Source organism: Procambarus clarkii, chromosome 9 (genome assembly GCF_040958095.1).
Source record: "Procambarus clarkii isolate CNS0578487 chromosome 9, FALCON_Pclarkii_2.0, whole genome shotgun sequence".
In the NCBI taxonomy this organism is placed as follows: Eukaryota; Metazoa; Arthropoda; class Malacostraca; order Decapoda; family Cambaridae; genus Procambarus; species Procambarus clarkii.
The window spans coordinates 28,679,113-28,699,414 of record NC_091158.1 but is presented as its reverse complement, the minus strand read 5'-3'; the positions used below and the strand labels follow the sequence as shown (position 1 = coordinate 28,699,414).

The following is a 20,302-nucleotide window of genomic DNA, read 5'->3' as shown; positions in this document are numbered from 1 at the left end:
TCCGTTATTTTTTTCCTGCGTTTATAGTGTCGTCTGCGTTCTCTTTCTACGTTAGATCTCTTTCTGGCTTTCCTCAAAGGAACATGTTTCAGACAGACTTGATACGCTTCTGAAGTTTTTCTATTCCTTCTGTAGGACTTGTATTACTTAGAACAGTTCCCCATGGAATGTTTGTAAGTTCCCTGTTTATTATCTCCCAGTCTATCCTTTTATTATTAAAATTGAATTTACTGAATAGCCCCTCTCGCTTTATCAACGTTTTAGGTCTATTCTGAGTAATGATGGTCGTTTGCACTTCAATGAGCTTGTGATCTGAGTATGTGGTGTCTGATATCGTAATGTCTCTGATAATGTCTTCATTGTTCGTAAAGACCAGATCTAGAATATTTTCATTTCTCGTTGGCTCCGATATCTGCTGATTGAGTGAAAATTTGTCACAGAATCTAAGTAGTTCTCTAATCTGTGGTTGGTTAGGTCCTGATAGATTGTAACTGGTAGGGCGCTCCAGTGGATAAGGGAGTACCTAAGCAATAGGAAGCAGAGAGTTATAGTGAGGGGTGAGACCTCAGAATGGCGTGAAGTCACCAGTGGAATCCCACAGGGCTCTGTGCTTGGACCTATCCTGTTTCTGATATACGTAAATGATCTCCCAGAGGGTATAGACTCATTCCTCTCAATGTTTGCTGAAAACGCCAAAATTATGAGAAGGATTAAGACAGAGGAGGACAGCTTGAGGCTTCAAGAAGACCTGGATAAGCTGCAGGAATGGTCGAACAAATGGATGTTAGAGTTTAACCCAAGCAAATGTAATGTAATGTAGATAGGGGTAGGAAGCAGGAGACCAGATACAAGGTATCACTTGGGAGATGAAATACTTCAAGAGTCAGAGAGAGAGAAAGACCTGGGGGTTGATATCACGCCAGACCTGTCCCCTGAAGCTCATATCAAGAGGATAACATCAGCAGCATATGCCAGGTTGGCTAACATAAGAACGGCCTTTAGAAACTTGTGTAAGGAATCTTTCAGAACATTATATACCACGTATGTCAGACCAATCCTGGAGTATGCGGCTCCAGCATGGAGTCCATATCTAGTCAAGCATAAGACTAAACTGGAAAAGGTTCAAAGGTTTGCCACCAGACTAGTACCCGAGCTGAGAGGTATGAGCTACGAGGAGAGACTACGGGAATTGAACCTCACTTCGTTGGAAGACAGAAGAGTTAGGGGGGACATGATCACCACATTCAAGATTCTCAAGGGAATCGACAGGGTTGATAAAGACAGGCTATTAAAGACTTAGTATTTTCCCGCCATCCGTACCTGTCACCCTGTGTGCCCTAACACGTGTTACATCACCCTGTGCCACGTGCGCACACTGCCCACTCCTTGGGAACACATTTCTCGCCTCCCAGCTGTGGAGGCGAGAAATGTCTCCGCGCTTGGGAACACCGCGAGAACACCGCGCTCCGCGCCTGAGTGTCTGACTTGACAGACACCAACACCACGTGGTCACACCCCACGTGGTCTCGCATGATATACCACGTGCAGAGATTGCTGCAGAAGCCTCTACAAAGTTCATCTGTATGTATGAGTGTGAGTGTTAGTAGGTCGGTCTTATATGCGAGTACAATAATATCTTATCGTAATTAGTGCATAATTCCTTGTGTTGATTTGGTATCAACTCACCAACCTGACGTTGTCTCGTTATCACCTGTTACTGGTGTGAGATCGTAGTCCAGGAAACCCGTTAAAAGTAACGATTACAATTTGTCTGAGTGATTACTGTAATTCGTCTCTGCCTGTGTATATGTTACACATAATTACACATTTTTTTTTTTTTTTTTTTTTTGAGATATATACAAGAGTTGTTACATTCTTGTACAGCCACTAGTACGCGTAGCGTTTCGGGCAAGTCCTTAATCCTATGGTCCCTGGAATACGATCCCCGGCCGCGAAGAATCGTTTTTTCATCCAAGTACACATTTTACTGTTGCGTTAAACAGAGGCTACAGTTAAGGAATTGCGCCCAGTAAATCCTCCCCGGCCAGGATACGAACCCATGACATAGCGCTCGCGGAACGCCAGGCGAGTGTCTTACCACTACACCACGGAGACTGCTTTAGTTATTTAGTTAATTTAGTTATTTTACTCTCAATGTTGTGGTAAGGTTCAATATTACCGAAACTCATATTATTGATTTTCCATGTGATGTCTTGAATCTCGTTTCAGAGAACCAGAGGTTAAGAGTAAGTAATTGTTGCGGGGGTTGTCTGAGAGATACCTAAGGTTTAATTACATTGTGATCATTGAATTATATTGTGATCATTGAATTATATTGTGATCATTGAATTATATTGTGATCATTGAATTATATTGTGATCATTGAATTATATTGTGATCATTGAATTATATTGTGATCATTGAATTATATTGTGATCATTGAATTATATTGTGATCATTGAATTATATTGTGATCATTGAATTACATTGTGATCAGTGTTGTGGTGCACTTTTTGTGCTTGTGGTTTATTATTTAATGTTGTGAAGTGGTGCAAATTGTTAGCGTGTTCAGACTCGTCTCCGTGATAAGCAATTAATATAATCTTAAATTATAGAGATTGAAAAGTCAGTGAACGTAATTGCATGTTTTGACAGTTGTCCTTGAGACAGTGTATGTAAGGTAATTAGTAAAATGTTGACTAATTCTTATTTGGCAAGCTGTCTTTGTGATAGCGTCAGTAACCTAATTCATCTTGATTGATTAACTGACCGTGTCACAGTAATTAACGTAATTACTCACCGATTGTTTAATTGTCATTGTGGCAGAGTAATTACTGTGAAGAATTACCGTTTTGTTTGATTAAGCTGTCTCAGTGACAGATTGTAATTAATGTAAATTACATTTGGATGATAAATGTCTAAGTGACAATAATTAATGTATTTAATTAACGTAATTAGGTAATTGTTTATTTTGTATGTAATACATTTATTTTAGAAATTTTGTTTATTTTATTAAGTATGTTTATTAAGCTAATGTTTATTCTTATCTGTGTGATAGAACTGTAACGTAATTGTTTTAATTGATTGCAGTACACAGGGATTTGTGTTAACATAATTAATTTTGTTTACAGAAGACTGTCTCAGTGACAAGTCTTGCTTTGTTTCTTCAGATTGTTTTGCTGTAATTACTTTGGATTACATTTTGAGTCCAAGTGAGCACCCGATGTTCACTTAGTTCATTTGATCTTATTTTGCCCAGCAAGAGGGCTGAGATGTGTTGTGGTATACCAGCCGAGAGCGGCAGGAACACGAGTCCTGCTGGACTGGTTTGATTAGCTGTCAGAGTGTCACTCTGGACATTAATGTAACGTTAAATTGTTGTGCCTTGTATTAGTAAGTATTGTTAATAAAGTTATTGCTGCCATACGTGACTTTATGTCAATACCTTTCAGGTGTACTGACCTTTATCATTGTCCGCCACAAGCTACTTCTCATAATTTTGCATTTATTGAGTGTCGGCTCCTGGATTCAAACCCAAGCCCAGTCACTGAATACTAAATTTCGGTGTGAGAATCCAACGACTGCCTTCTAGATTGGCACAAGCAATTGAGGAGTCAACGGCTTAGTGGTTTAAAGTATCAGGTAACTGATACTGTAACTGATACTGTACTCACCTACATTTATGGTAGAAGTTAGAATCTCACATCTGACACTTCACATGATGACTATTAGCAGCCATTCTGGCTGAACTGAAGAATACGCTCACATATGCGACTGACATTGTTGTTTTAGAAAAAGCCAATCTGCTGCTGATCTCGTGCTAAATCTCTCCACTAAGTGGCATCAATCACTGAATGAGTCAAATATCAGCTGTGTTGTCAGCTGATAGAGAGGGAGATTACCACGAAGGCCAAAAGACCGAAGTTGGGACAGAATATGATATCTCCAGGTGGTGTCGTAAGCCTTTTCCAGGTAAAAAAGGACGGAAACAACAGAGGTCTTCACAGCAAAAGCAGTACGAATACAGACGTTAACCATATGTTCAAAGAGTTTGCAGACACAACTCGTGAGAACAATAGGGCGGAAGTCCTGAGGAGATGTTCCGAGAGACCCTGGTTTCCGAACAGGGAGAACAACGGCATCAAGACATTCCTCAGGGACTGACGACGACTCCCAGACCCGATTATACAAACTCAGTAAATACTGAGACGTGCACGGAGGGAGATGGCGAAGCATCTCATAATGAATGTCATCGAAGCCCGCCACCGTAGAACCGCAGAGGGCCAGGGCAGACTGATGTTCAGAGAGAGAGAGAGAGAGAAGGGATCATTATAAAGAAGTCTGAGATGGGTGCGGAAATCTAAAGGACGCGATTCAAGAACAGGCTTACGAAGAAGGAAAGATGGAGGAAGATGAGAACCAGAGCTAACAGACGAGAAGTGGGAACCCAGTTCGGTCGCGACCTGCACTGGGTCCGCCACAAGAGTCCCACGGAGGTGAAGGACCGGCGAGAGATCGGGAACGAATTTATCCGCTATCTTGCGGATTCGCTTCCAGATCTGCGGCAGAAAAGAATCGGATGTAATGGTGGAAACATAACACCTCCAACACTCACGTTTAGCTTTACAGATGGTTCTACGAGCCACCGCACTCGCCTTCCGAAACGAAAGAAAAGAATCTGCCGGTGGCGGTGTTTCTTCCAGGCTGCATGCTTACAGCAGACACCCCAAGCACAGTCCCATTCCCCCCAAGGGATGCACTTCCGTATGCCTCGAGAGGTAGAGCTAGGAATAGAGCAGAGGGCAGCGTCGAAAATGGAGTCATGAAAAAGGAGGAGGGTGTGAGGGAGAGGCAGAATGGAGAGGTCGGAGAGAGTAGCAAGGAGGGTAAATAGGTCCCAGTCAGTCTTGGCAAACTGCCACCTAGAGAAGAAGAGGGGAGGGTGAAAAGAGAAAAATGAAACAAGGATGGGGAAATGGTCACTGCCATGGAGGTCATCAAGAACCCACCATGTGAAATCTAACTAGAGAGACGATGAGCAGAGAGAAAGATCAGGACAGGAAAGGGTGCTAATTTGAAAGTCAAAATGAGTGGGCTCACCAGAATTCAGAAGAGACAGGGAAGAAGAGAGAACGAACGGTTCAAGAAGGCGACCTCCAGTGTTTGTCAGAACATCACCCCAAAGGGTATGTCGACAATTGAAATCACCCAACAGGAGCACAGGCTGTGGCAAGAAGTCCAGTAGTGCTAAAGATCGGGAAGAGAAAACAGGACTTTGGGGGGAGATAATGGAACAAACCACATACTATTTACTCACAAAGACACGGGTAGCAGAACATTGGCTAGGCAATGGAAAAAGTAGGGGGACGAAGGAAATATCAGAACGAATCAAGTGAGCAGTAGAGTTATGGGCCCCAGCAAAAGGGGCCCATAACCCCTTTTTTTGGGGGGGGGGGAGAGAAAGGAATAGCCATGGAAGCGACCAGGATGAGCACCAAGCATCGGCTGCTGGAGACAGACACAAAGGGGCGAGAACTGTGAAATCAGAAGTTGGAGTTTATGGAAATTACCGTAATATCCATTAATATTCCATTGAAGAATAAACATCGACAATAGAGAAAGGACAGCAACAGAGAACAATAAAGAAACAAAGGTAAAAAGAACACAGCATGTTAAATAAGCTCAGGATCAGGGTCAGCGAAGTCAGGGTTAAGAGGCATGGGTAAACTGAGTAAGGATGGAAGGGAAGGAGCGGGAGGACAGACCAGAGGCGGACAGGCAGGGTCTGGAGGATGAGAAGGAGACAACCGAGGATGAGGAGACAACCGAGAGGGGCGGTCAAGGACAGCAGGAGAAGGACAGGCAGAAACCGGGGAGCGTACGTCAGCAAGGGCAGCAACCGAGAAGGAAGCAGGGTCCAAAGAAACCTCCATAGCAGGAACAAGGGGCCCGACCACCGAAACGGGAGGGGACGGAGCAATGGAGTCAGAGGTGGGGGGCGAGGAAGGAAGCAATGCCTTCTTACCCGCTGGGGTGGAGGAAGGAGAGTAGCTAGGCTTACGTTTCTGGCTCCTTTCCTGGCAAGAGACAGGTGTTCCAGCAACAACGTACTGGGCGACAGACTCGAACGGCTTAACAGGAGAAGAAGAACGAGAGCAAATAACACGAAGATTTCAAGGAGGATGATGGACAACAGCCTGTACAGACAGGCGGCGTGGAGAGCTAAGAGACGAGGGAGAAGGATGGGAAGGAGGATTGGAGGGAGATGAGAAAGAAGACACAGGAGAATGGCAGACTGGGTAGGAAGAAGGGAAAACTCCAGACAGAAAACCAGGAGGGGGACCCTTCTGGACAGAATGTAATGAAACAGGGAGAAGGCAGTGGGCGTGTCTGGGTCTAAGGCCTGGAAACGGTTGTGAGACTGAGGAAGGTGAGAAGGACGAGAAGAGGAAGAGCGCAACTCGCAAGCATAAGACACACCAGCGAAAGGAGTGAAACGGCGAACTTGGCGCCTCGCCTCAGGAAAAGACAAACGATCCCGGTGTTTCAAGTTGAGGACGGCTGCCTTGAGTTTGTAATGTATACATGCGAGGGAGAAGGTAGGGTGGGCCTCACCACAATTGAGGCAGTGAGCCTGTGGAGAAGAGCACTCTGACTTAGAGTGACCATCATCCCCACACATGGGGCATAGAGACACAGTACTGGAGCATCTGAGGGCACCATGCCCAAATTTCCAGCACTTATTACAAAGCCGAGGAGAGGGAATGTACTCCTGAACGGAGCATCTGGCACCAGCAAGAATAATAGATGGCGGAAGGGTTCTCCTATCAAAGGTAATTTTCACAATCCGAAGGGGCTGACAGCGACGACCACGAGGGGGTCGAGTGAATATGTCCACCTGGAGGACAGAATGGCCTTGGGCTTCTAGGATATGTTTATCCTCATGGCAGTCCTTGAGGTCCCTAACACCAGTTGCAACATGGTGCAGGAGGAGAACAGTGCCAACACTGGCATTTAACCAAGCGTGTTTGGAGACCCGAACAGGAGTCTCCCCAATGCAGGACAGTGCGGCTAAGAGGGTGGCTGCATCCTGAGAAGGAGCAGCAACGACACGCGTACCGAGATGGGTGGGGTTAAAAGTAACTGAGGCATCTACCGAATCAACATTAGATGCCTATGGAGGGATAAATCGTCAGGAGGAGTAAAATCCAGATGGTGAAGATCAAAGTATTTAGCCCACGTTGCAGGAACAACCAAGGTGTGCAACCCGTTCTCGCACTTTCTTTAAGTCAATATTGACTTATTAAATAAGTGCATATGTGACATACTAATTTATTGTGAATATTTTAGTTTACCTTGAAAAGCTTCATAGAAAACACCGACCTTACCTAACCTTCTTAGTATGTTAAGGTAAGTATCTTATTGCTTCGTAATTACAATTATTACTTAACCTATTATCGGTATAATAAAAGGGATAAAAGGTACAGTAGTCACAACGAGAAATGGAGCCGTACCAGGGGATGAGGTGGTCAAAGTTGGTGGCTTGGACTCGACCCCTACCACAGAGGAGGGAGGGGACCGGGAGGGAGGAGGGAGGGCTACAGACCGGGCTACAGAGCCCGGTCTGTAGCCCCAGCTACAGAGCCTGGTCTGTAGCCCCATCATATTCCGACTCAGAGGCCTGGTCGCCCACCCCATGAGCTTGTGTAAGAGAGGTTGTGTCATTATCTATAAATCAATCATGCGAAAGAATCTGGGACCCGGAACCAAGGGATACCACCTACCAGGGCAGCCAGGGAGGCCGAGAGCGGGCCAGTGCAGGAAGGGTGCGTCGTCCCCAGCGGTGCTCCCTCTGTTCAACAGGGGAGTCCTACTACATCGTCCATTCTCCCACACTGGTGCTAAGACCCCAGTCCCCCTATCGCCCCAGCCTGGACACCCAACCATCCACTCAGGGCAGCCCCCTCACGGGCGACCCCTCCAGCGGGTGGTCCGATGGTTCACAAGGCCCCTACGTGGTGCCCATCCGCACGTACACCACCCAAAGAGAGGCAGGAGAGGGGGCACAGGCAACCCTTACCGGTCCCAGGGTGAGCCCCTCACCACGACAAGGCGACACCACGGAGGGGGAACGAAAAGAAAATGGAGTGAGGATTCATAAAATTTCTCATATAACTAACAAAGTGCTTAATTACATTATTTCAACTATACCTATCTAATTCCAAACCGAGTGTTGATTTTGTATTAATTTTTCTTCTGTCGTACAACTGCCAATCAAACACCCATCAGCAAAATTTGAAAAAAAATCATCATCCACCTTGTGTGTGCGCGCGCGTGTGGGTGTATTTACTATTTGTGTCTGCAGAATTGCGCTGTTAGCTATTAGACCCCACCTTTCTAGCCAATCTATTTTTCCACTATTATATCTGCTACATAAATTTATCTCTAACACACAAACACACAAACCCAGAAAGCAGCCCGTAGCAGCTGTCTAACTCCCAGGTACCTATTTACTGCTAGATGAACACGTGCATCAGGGTGAAAAAACTCTGCCCATTTGTTTCCGTCTCCACCCGGAATCGTAACCGAGCCATTAGGACTACGACCTCTAAGCGCTGTCCGCAGGGCAGCCCGTCCTCCTAAGGTTTCCCAACGTCAAGAAAACTGTAAATGTAAAGTGTCCTCTCCTAACCTGCCGGAGGACCCAAGCCAGAAAATGGGGCATTACATCACTTTCGCGACCCGCTTCCATTTTCTAGTACAACAATTTTTGGCCTTATATAACGCATACAAGTGAAATGCGACTTTCTTTGAAGGAGGACAGGTTTGTCCACTCAGCCACGGGGACCCTACACACATTAACAGGAAGCAGACCGAAGTAGTTAACTTTCAGGTATCTTTTTAGTGTTAGGTGAACAGGTCATCAGGTGAAAGAATCCTACCGATTTGCATCTGCCTGTAGTCCTAAGGGCACCGAAAAGTGCCCTTAGGACTACAGCCTCCAAACTCTGTCCATTCAGACAGTAGACCACTGGAAGGCCTCTCAAGCTAGTGTTCATACCAGATGAATGTTTCTACACGCGACCCATCGGTTGTCTGTGAGGCGACTCGAGCCTGGTCAATACCAGTGTTGGAGACCTTCCATCTGACCAGTACACGTGTTGGAATCCTTCCATCTGGCTAGTACCAGTGTTGGAGACCTTCCATGTGGCCTGTACACGTGTTGGACACCTTCCATCTGGCCTGTACCAGTGTTGGAGACCTTCCATCTGGAATGAACAAGTGCTGGAGACCATCCATCTGGCCTGAACAAGTGTGGAGACCTTCCATCTGGCCTGTACAAGTGTTGGAGACCTTTCATCTGGCTTGTGCAAGTGTGGAGATCTTCCATCTGGCCTGTACACGTGGTGGAGACCTCCATCTGCACTGCATCCGTGGTGGAGACCTTCCATCTGGGCTGTACACGTGTTGGAGACCTTCCATCAAGACTGTACAGGTGTTGGAGACCTTCCATCTGGACTGTACAAGTGTTGGAGTCCTTCAATCAGGACTGTACAAGTGTTAGAGACCTTCCATCTGGATTGTATGTGTTGGAGACCTTCCATCTGGACTGTACAAGTGTTAGAGACCTTCCATTAGGACTGTACAAGTGTTAGAGACCTTCCATTAGGACTGTACAAGTGTTAGAGACCTTCCATTAGGACTGTACAAGTGTTAGAGACCTTCCATTAGGACTGTACAAGTGTTAGAGACCTTCCATCTGGCTTGTACAAGTGTGGAGACCTTCCATCAGGACTCTCCAGGTATTGGAGGCCTTCGATCTAGACGGTTCAAGTGTTGGAGACCTTCCATCTGGACTGTATCGGTGTTGGAGACCTTCCATCTGGACTGTATCAGTGTTGGAGACCTTTCATCCGTACTGAACAAGTGTTGGAGACCTTCCATATTTCCTGTACAAGTGTTGGAGACCTTCCATCTGGCCTGTACAAGTGTTGGAAGCCTTCCATCTGGCCTGTACAAATTTTGGAAACCTTCCATCTGGCCTGTGCAAGTGTGGAGGCCTTGCATCTGGACTGTACAGGTGATGGAGACCTTCCATCTGGCCTGAACAAGTGTTGGAGACCCTCCATCTGGCCTGTATAAATTTTGGAGGCCTTCCATCTGGACTGCATCGGCGTTGTAGACCTTCCATCTGGACTGTACAAGTGTTGGAGACCTTCCATGTAGCCTTTACAAGTGTTGGAGACCTTCCATCTGGACTGAACAAGTGTAAGGAGACCTTCCATCTGGCCTGAACAAGTGTGGAGATCTTCCATCTGGACTGTACAAGTGATGGAGACCTTCCATCTGGAATGTACAAGTGTTGAGGACCTTCCATCTGGCCTGTGCAAGTGTGGAGACTTTCCATCTGGACTGTACAAGTGTTATAGACCTTCTATGTGGCCTGTACAAGTGTTGGAGACCTTCCATCTGGACTGAACAAGTGTTAGAGACCTTCCATCTGGCCTGAACATGTGAGGAGATCTTCCATCTGGACTGTTCCAGTGTTGGAGACCTTCCATCTGGACGGTATAAGAGTTGGAGACCTTCCATCAGGCCTGTGCAAGTGTGGAGACCTTCCATCTGGACTGTACAGGTATTGGAGACCTTCCATCTGGACGGTTCAAGTGTTGGAGACCTTCCATCTGGACTGTATCGGTGTTGGAGACCTTCCATCTGGACTGTATCAGTGTTGGAGACATTCCATATGGACTGTATCGGTGTTGGAGACCTTCCATCTGGACTGTATCAGTGTTGGAGACATTCCATATGGAGTGTATCGGTGTTGGAGACTTCCATATGGACTGTATAAGCAAATCTTCATATATCTGTTTCCTTCGTGTGAATACTGCTGCTGATGATCTTTGAAACCTCGCTTCTCAGACACCAAAATGGTCAGTTAAGCTATGATTTCTAACCTATGCAATACATCTTACCATCTTGATCTAAAGAAATCTTCTTTATTTGACTGCAACTCAGCCTCTGAATGTACACCCAAAAGATAGGGATGAATATTTGGATATTATAGTGAACATCTCATATTGCATTTACGTGACGACGTACCTGGAGGCATCAGGGAAGATGAGGAGGTAGGTGACCCAGTGGGTGTCGCCCACCTGCCGTCCCAGGGCCACCTTCAACACTGTCTCCCACTGCCATCCCAGCAACGAAAACTGTCCACTGGAAAAAGACAGTGTTGAGTATTTTTCTTGCATCAACACACAAGTTATATATCACACTGTTATATATGGTTATTGTATACCTTTCGTCTCAGTGATGGAGAACACCGTCACGACGGTAGCCACTGGAGGATGGTGAAAGATGGTACTTACTGGAGCTTAGGTGGAGGATGGTACTGTCAAAGACTGACAAGTGTGGGGGTACTGTTAAAGACTGACGAGTGTGGGGGTACTGTCAAAGACTGACGAGTGTGGGGGTACTGTCAAAGACTGACGAGTGTGGGGGTACTGTCAAAGACTGACGAGTGTGGGGGTACTGTCAAAGACTGACGAGTGTGGGGGTACTGTCAAAGACTGACGAGTGGGGGGGGGTACTGTCAAAGACTGACGAGTGTGGGGGTAGTGTCAAAGGATGACGAGTGTGGGAGTAGTGTCACAGACTGACGAGTGTGGGGAGTACTCTCATAGACTGACGAGTGTGGGAGTATAGTCATAGACTGACAAGTGTGAAAGTATTGTCATAGATTGACGAGTGTGGGAGTACTGTCACAGACTGACGAGTGTGAGAGTATTGTCATAGACTGACGAGTGTGAGAGTATTGTCATAGACTGACGAGTGTGGGAGTACTGTCAAAGACTGACGAGTGTGGGAGTAGTGTCATAGGGTGACGAGTGTGGGGGTACTGTCACAGACTGACGAGTGTGGGGGTACTGTCAAAGACTGACGAGTGTGGGGGTACTGTTAAAGACTGACGAGTGTGGGGGTACTGTTAAAGATTGACGAGTGTGGGGGTACTGTCAAAGACTGAAAAGTGTGGGGGTACTGGCAAAGACTAACGAGTGTGGAGGTACTGTCAAAGACTGACAAGTGTGGGGGTACTGTTAAAGACTGACGAGTGTGGGGGTACTGTCAAAAACTGACGAATGTGGGGGTACTGTCAAAGACTGACAAGTGTGGGGGTACTGTCAAAGACTGACGAGTGTGGGGGTACTGTCAAAGACTGACGAGTATGGGGGTACTGTCAAAGACTGACGAGTGTGGGGGTACTGTCAAAGACTGACGGGTGTGGGGGTACTGTCAAAGACTGACGAGTGTAAGGGTACTGTCAAAGACTGACAAGTGTGGGGGTACTGTCAAAGACTAATGACTGTTGGAGGTACTGACAAAGACTGACGAGTGGGGGTACTGTCAAAGACTGACGAATAAGAAGAGAACTCTCACAGACTGACGAGTGTGGGGGTACAGTCATAGACTGATGAGTGTAAGGGTACTCTCATACACTGACGAGTGTGGGGGTACTGTCAGAGACTGACGAGTGTGGGAGTACTGTCTTAGACTGACAAGTGTGGGAGTACTGTCTTAGACTGACAAGTGAAGGAGTATAGTCACAGACTGACGAGTGTGAGAGTACTACCATAGACTGACGAGTGTGAGGGTACTGTCAGAGACTGACGAGTGTGGGAGTACTGTCTTAGACTGATAAGTATGGGATTACAGTCACAGACTGACGAGTGTGAGAGTACTGTCTTAGACTGACCAATGTGGGAGTACTGTCTTAGACTGACAAGTGTGGGAGTACTGTCTTAGACTGACAAGTGTGGGAGTACAGTCACAGACTGACGAGTGTTGGAGTACTGTCATAGACTGACGAGTGTGAGGGTACTGTCAGAAACTGACGAGTGTGGGAGTACTGTTTTAGACTGACAAGTGTGGGAGTACAGTCACAGACTGACGAGTGTGGGAGTACTGTCTTAGACTGATGAGTGTGGGAGTACTGTCAAAGACTGACGAGTATGGAAGTAGTGTCATAGGGTGCCGGATGTAGGGGTACTGTCATAGACTGACCACTGTGGGGGTACTGTCACAGACTGACGAGTGTGGGAGTACTGTAACAGACTGACGAATGTAAGAGAACTGTCAGAGACTGACAAGTGTGGAGGTACTGTCACAGGCTGATGAGTGTGGGAGTACTGTCACAGACTGACGAGTGTGGGAGTACTGTCTTAGACTGACGAGTGTGGGAGTACAGTCAAAGACTGACGAGTGTGGGAGTTGTGCCATAGGGTGAAGAGTGTAGGGGTACTGTCATAGACTGACCAGTGTGCGGGTACTGTCATAGACTGACGAGTGTAGGGGTACTGTCACAGATTGACGAGTGTGGGTGTACTGTCACTGACTGACGAGTGTGGGGGTACTGTCACAGACTGACGAATGCAGGAGAACTGTCATAGACTGACGAGTGTGGGGGTGCTGTCATAGACTGACGAGTGTGAGAGTACTGTCATAGACTGACGAGTGTGAGAGTACTGTCATAGACTGACGAGTGTGGGGGTACTGTCACAGACTGACGAGTGTGGGGGTACTGTCACAGACTGACGAGTGTGGGAGTACTGTCACAGACGGACGAATGTGGGAGTACTGTCATAGACTGATGAGCGTGGGAGTACTGTCACAGACTGAGGAGTGTGGGGGTACTGTCACAGACTGAGGAGTTTGGGAGTACTGTCATAGACTGACGAGTGGGGGGTACTGTCACAGACTGACGAGTGTGGGGGTACTGTCACAGACTGACGAGTGTGGGAGTACTGTCACAGACGGACGAATGTGGGAGTACTGTCACAGACTGACGAGTGTGGGAAAACTGTCAGAGACTGAGGAGTGTAGGGGTACTGTCAAAGACTGACGAGTGTGGGGGTACTGTCAAAGACTGACGAGTGTAGGAGTACTGTCAAAAAATGACGAGTGTGGAAGTAGTGTCATAGGGTGACGAGTGAGGGAGTACAGTCATAGACTGACGAATGTGAAGGGACTGTCAAAGACTGACAAGTGTGGGGGATACTGTCAAACACTGACAAGTGTGGGGGGTACTGTCATAGACTGACGACTGTGGAGGTACTGTCATAGATTGACCAGTGTGGGGGTACTGTCACAGACTGACGAGTGTTGGGGTACTATCACCGACTGACGAGTGTAGGGGTATTGTCACAGACTGACGAGTGTGTGGGTACTGTCATAGACTGACGAGTGTCGGAGTACTGTCACAGACTGACAAGTGTGGTGGTACTGTCATAGACTGACGAGTGTGGGAGCACTGTCATAGACAGACGAGTGGTGGAGAACTGTCATAGACTGACGAGTGTGGGGGTACTGTCACAGACTGATGAGTGTGGGAGTGCTATCACAAACGGACGAGTGCGGGGAGTAATATCATAGACTGACGAGCGTGGGATTATTGTCATAGACTGACGAGTGTGAGAGTATTGTCATAGACTGACAAGTGTGGAGGTACTGTCACAGACTGACGAGTGTGGGAGTACTGTCATAGACTGACGAGTGTGGGATTATTGTCATAGACTGACGAGTGTGAGAGTATTGTCATAGACTGACAAGTGTGGGAGTACTGTCACAGACTGCACGAGTGTGGGAGTACTGTCACAGATTGACGAGTGTGGGTGGTACTGTGATAGACGTCGAGTGTGGGAGTGCTGTCACAGACTGACAAGTGTGGGGGTACTTTCACAGACTGATGATTGTGGGAGTACTGTAATAGACTGACGAGTGTGGGGGTACTGTCAAAGACTGACGAGTGTGGGGGTACTGTCAACGACTGACGAATGAAGGGGAACTCTCACAGACTGACGAGTGTGGGGGTATAGTCATAGACTAATGAGTGTGGGGATACTTTCATACACTGACGAGTGTAGGGGTACTGTCATAGACTGACGAGTGTGAGGGTACTGTTATAGACTGACGACTGACGAGTGTGAGGGTACTGTTATAGACTGACGAGTGTGGGAGCAGTGTCAGAGACTGGAGGGTGTGGGAGTACTGTTATAGACTGACAAATGTGAGGGTACTGATATAGACTGACTAGTTTGGGGGTACTCTCATAGACTGACGAGTGTGAGGGTACTGTTATAGACTGACGAGTGTGGGAGCAGTGTCAGAGACTGGAGGGTGTGGGAGTACTGTTATAGACTGACAAATGTGAGGGTACTGATATAGACTGACTAGTTTGGGGGTACTCTCATAGACTGACGAGTGTGGGAGTACTGTCATAGACAGACGAGTGAGGGAGTTCTGTCACAAACGGACGAGTGTGGGAGTACTGTCATAGACTGACGAGTGTTGAGATACTGTCAGACTGAAGAGTGTGGGGGTACTGACACAGATTGATGAGTGTGGGAGTACTGTCATAGACTGACGAGTGTAGGGGTACTGTCACAGACTGACGAGTGTGGAAGTACTGTCACAGAATGACGAGTGTGGGGGTACTGTCACAGACTGACGAGTTTTCAGGTACTGTCATAGACTGTCGAGTGTGGGAGTACTGTTATAGATGGACGAATGGTGGGGTACTGTCATAGACTGACGAGTGTAGGGGTACTGTCACAGACTCACGAGTGTGGGAGTACTGTCATAGACTGACGAGTGTGGGAGTACTGTCATAGACTGACGAGTGTGGATGTACTGTCATAGACTGAAGGGTGTGGGGGGTCCTGACACAGATTGATGAGTGTGGGAGTACTGTCATTGATGGACGAATGATGGGGTACTGTCATAGACCGACGAGTGTGAGAGTACTGTCATAGACTGTCGAATGTGGGGGTTCTGTCATATACTGACAAGTGTTGGGGTACTGTCACCGACTGACGAGTGTGGGGGTACTGTCATAGACTGACGAGTGTCGGAGTACTGTCACAGACTGACGAGTGTGGGAGTACTGACGTAGATTGACGAGTGTGGGAGTACTGTCACAGACTGACGAGTGTGGGTTTACTGTCATTGACTGACGAGTGTGCGAGTACTGTCATAGACTGTCGAGTGTGGGAGTACTGTCATAGACTGTCGAGTGTGGGAGTACTGTCATTGACTGACGATTGTGGGAGTACTGTCACAGACTGACGAGTGTGGGAGTACTGTCACAGACTGTCGAGTGTAGGAGTACTGTCATAGACTGACGAGTGTGGGGGTACTGTCACAGACTGAGGAGTGTGGGAGTACTGACGTAGATTGACGAGTGTGGGGTACTGTCACAGACTGACGAGTTTGGGGGTACTGTCATAGACTGTCGAGTGTGGTAGTACTGTCATTGACTGACGAGTGTGGGAGTACTGTCACAGACTGACGAGTGTGGGACTACTCTCATAGGCTGTCGAGTGTGGGAGTACATTCATAGACTGCCGAGTGTGGGAGTTCTGTCTTAGACTGACGAGTGTGGAGATACTGTCATAGACTGAAGAGTGTGTGGGTACTGTCATAGACTGACGATTGTGTGGGGTACTGTCACAGACTGACGATTGTGTTGGGGTACTGTCATAGACTGACGAGTGTGGGGGTACCGTCACAGACTGAGGAGTGTGGGAATATTGACATAGATTGACGAGTGTGGGTTTACTGTCATTGACTGACGAGTGTGGGGAGTACTGTCATAGACTGATGAGTGTGGGAGTACTGTCATTGACTGTCGAGTGTGGGGAGTACTGTCATAGACTGACGAGTTTGGGAGTTCTGTCTTAGCCTGACGAGTGTGGAGATACTGTCATAGACTGAAGAGTGTGGGGGGTACTGACACAGACTGACGAGTGTGGGAGTACTGTCATAGACTGACGAGTGTGGAGGTACTGTCACAGACTGACGAGTGTGGGAGTTCTGTCATAGACTGACGAGTGTGGGAGTACTGTTATAGACTGACGATTGTGTGGGGTACTGTCATAGACTTACGAGTGTGGGAGTACTGTCATAGACTGACGAGTGTGGGCATACTGTCATAGACTGACGAGTGTGTGGGGTACTGTCATAGACTGACGCGTGTAGGGGTACTGTCACAGACTGATGAGTGTGAGAGTACTGTCATAGATTGATGAGTGTTGGAGTACTGTCATAGACTGACGAATGTGTGGGTGTACTGTCATAGACTGCCGAGTGTGGGAGTACTATCATAGACTGACGAGTGTGGGGGTACTGTCGTAGACTGACGAGTGTGTGGGGTACTGTCATAGACTGACGAGTGTGGGAGTACTGTCATAGACTGACGAGTGTGGAAGTACTGTCATAGACTGACGAGTGTGGGAGTACTGTCGTAGACTGACGAGTGTGGGGGGGGGGTACGGTCAAAGACTGACGAGTGTGGGAGTACTGTCATAGACTGACGATTGTGTAGGGTACTGTCATAGACTTACGAGTGTGGGAGTACTGTCATAGACTGACGAGTGTTGGGGTATTGTCACAGACTGACGAGTGTCTGAGTACTGTCACAGACTGTCGAGTGTAGGAGTACTGTCATAGACTGACGAGTGTGGGGGTACTGTCACAGACTGAGGAGTGTGGGAGTACTGACGTAGATTGACGAGTGTGGGAGTACTGTCACAGACTGACGAGTTTGGGGGTACTGTCATAGACTATCGAGTGTGGGAGTACTTTCATTGACTGACGAGTGTGGGAGTACTGTCATTGACTGACGAGTGTGGGAGTACTTTCATTGACTGACGAGTGTGGGGGTACTGTCATAGACTATCGATTGTGGGAGTACTTTCATTGACTGACGAGTGTGGGAGTACTGTCTCAGACTGACGAGTGTGGGAGTACTGACGTAGATTGACGAGTGTGGGAGTACTGTCACAGACTGACGAGTGTGGGTTTACTGTCATTGACTGACGAGTGTGGGAGTACTGTCATAGACTGTCGAGTGTGGGAGTACTGTCATAGACTGTCGAGTGTGGGAGTACTGTCATTGACTGACGATTGTGGGAGTACTGTCACAGACTGACGAGTGTGGGAGTACTGTCATAGACTGACGCGTGTGGGAGTACTGTCATAGACTATCGAGTGTGGGAGTACTGTAATAAACTGACGAGTGTGGGCATACTGTCATAGACTGACGAGTGTGGGAGTACTGTCATAGACTGACGCGTGTGGGGGTACTGTCACAGACTGACGAGTGTGGGAGTACTGTCATAGACTGATGAGTGTGGGAGTACTGTCATTGACTGACGAGTGTGGGGGTGTACTGTCGTAGACTAACGAGTGTGGGTGTACTGTCACAGACTGACGAGTGTGGGTGTACTGTCACAGACTGACGAGTGTGAGAGTACTATCAAAGGCTGACGAGTGTGGGAGTACTATCATAGACTGACGAGTGTGGGGGTACTGTCATATACTGACGAGTGTGGGGGTACTGTCACAGACTGACGAGTGTGGGGGGGTACGGTCACAGACTGACGAGTGTGGGAGTACTGTCATAGACTGACGATTGTGTGGGGTACTGTCATAGACTTACGAGTGTGGGAGTACTGTCATAGACTGCCGAGTGTGGGGGTATTGTCACAGACTGACGAGTGTCTGAGTACTGTCACAGATTGACGAGTTTGGGGGTACTGTCGTAGACTGTCGAGTGTGGGAGTACTGTCATTGGCTGACGAGTGTGGGAATACTGTCACAGACTGACGAGTGTGGGAGTACTGTCATAGACTGATGAGTGTGGGAGTACTGTCATTGACTGAAGAGTGTGGGAGTACTGTCATTGACTGACGAGTGTGGGGGTGTACTGTCGTAGACTAACGAGTGTGGGTGTACTGTCACAGACTGACGAGTGAGGGAGTACTGTCACAGACTGACGAGTGTGGGGTACTGTCATAGACTGACGAGTGTGGGTGTACTGTCACAGACTGACGAGTGTGGGGGTACTGTCATAGACTGAGGAGTGTGGAAGTACTGTAACAGACTGACGAGTGTGGGGGTACAGTCACAGACTGACGAGTGTGGGAATACTGTCATAGACTGACGAATGTGGTGTACTGTCATAGACTGACGAGTGTGGGGATATTCTCCTAGACTGACGAGTGTGGGAGTACTGTCATAGACTGACGAGTGTGGGGGGGGGTACGGTCAAAGACTGACGAGTGTGGGAGTACTGTCATAGACTGACGATTGTGTAGGGTACTGTCATAGACTTACGAGTGTGGGAGTACTGTCATAGACTGACGAGTGTTGGGGTATTGTCACAGACTGACGAGTGTCTGAGTACTGTCACAGACTGTCGAGTGTAGGAGTACTGTCATAGACTGAAGAGTGTGGGGGTACTGTCACAGACTGAGGAGTGTGGGAGTACTGACGTAGATTGACGAGTGTGGGGTACTGTCACAGACTGACGAGTTTGGGGGTACTGTCATAGACTGTCGAGTGTGGTAGTACTGTCATTGACTGACGAGTGTGGGAGTACTGTCACAGACTGACGAGTGTGGGACTACTCTCATAGGCTGTCGAGTGTGGGAGTACATTCATAGACTGCCGAGTGTGGGAGTTCTGTCTTAGACTGACGAGTGTGGAGATACTGTCATAGACTGAAGAGTGTGTGGGTACTGTCATAGACTGACGATTGTGTGGGGTACTGTCACAGACTGACGATTGTGTTGGGGTACTGTCATAGACTGACGAGTGTGGGGGTACCGTCACAGACAGAGGAGTGTGGGAATATTGACATAGATTGACGAGTGTGGGTTTACTGTCATTGACTGACGAGTGTGGGGAGTACTGTCATAGACTGATGAGTGTGGGAGTACTGTCATTGACTGTCGAGTGTGGGGAGTACTGTCATAGACTGACGAGTTTGGGAGTTCTGTCTTAGCCTGACGAGTGTGGAGATACTGTCATAGACTGAAGAGTGTGGGGGGTACTGACACAGACTGACGAGTGTGGGAGTACTGTCATAGACTGACGAGTGTGGAGGTACTGTCACAGACTGACGAGTGTGGGAGTACTGTCATAGACTGACGAGTGTGGGAGTACTGTTATAGACTGACGATTGTGTGGGGTACTGTCATAGACTTACGAGTGTGGGAGTACTGTCATAGACTGACGAGTGTGGGCATACTGTCATAGACTGACGAGTGTGTGGGGTACTGTCATAGACTGACGCGTGTAGGGGTACTGTCACAGACTGATGAGTGTGAGAGTACTGTTATAGACTGATGAGTGTTGGAGTACTGTCATAGACTGACGAATGTGTGGGTGTACTGTCATAGACTGCCGAGTGTGGGAGTACTATCATAGACTGACGAGTGTGGGGGTACTGTCGTAGACT

The 20,302-nt window shown here is 47.7% G+C and overlaps 1 protein-coding gene across 1 annotated transcript in view; it reads right to left on the bottom strand.

Moving 5' to 3' along the window:
• The window catches only part of LOC123766095 (uncharacterized), a 902,969-nt gene that overhangs the window by 400,767 nt on the left and 481,900 nt on the right, over positions 1-20,302 (bottom strand). Inside the window, exon 29 of the mRNA XM_069321294.1 lies at positions 11,104-11,220. Within this exon, the coding sequence (XP_069177395.1) occupies positions 11,104-11,220 (117 nt within the window). The remainder of the gene's footprint in view (positions 1-11,103; positions 11,221-20,302) is intronic.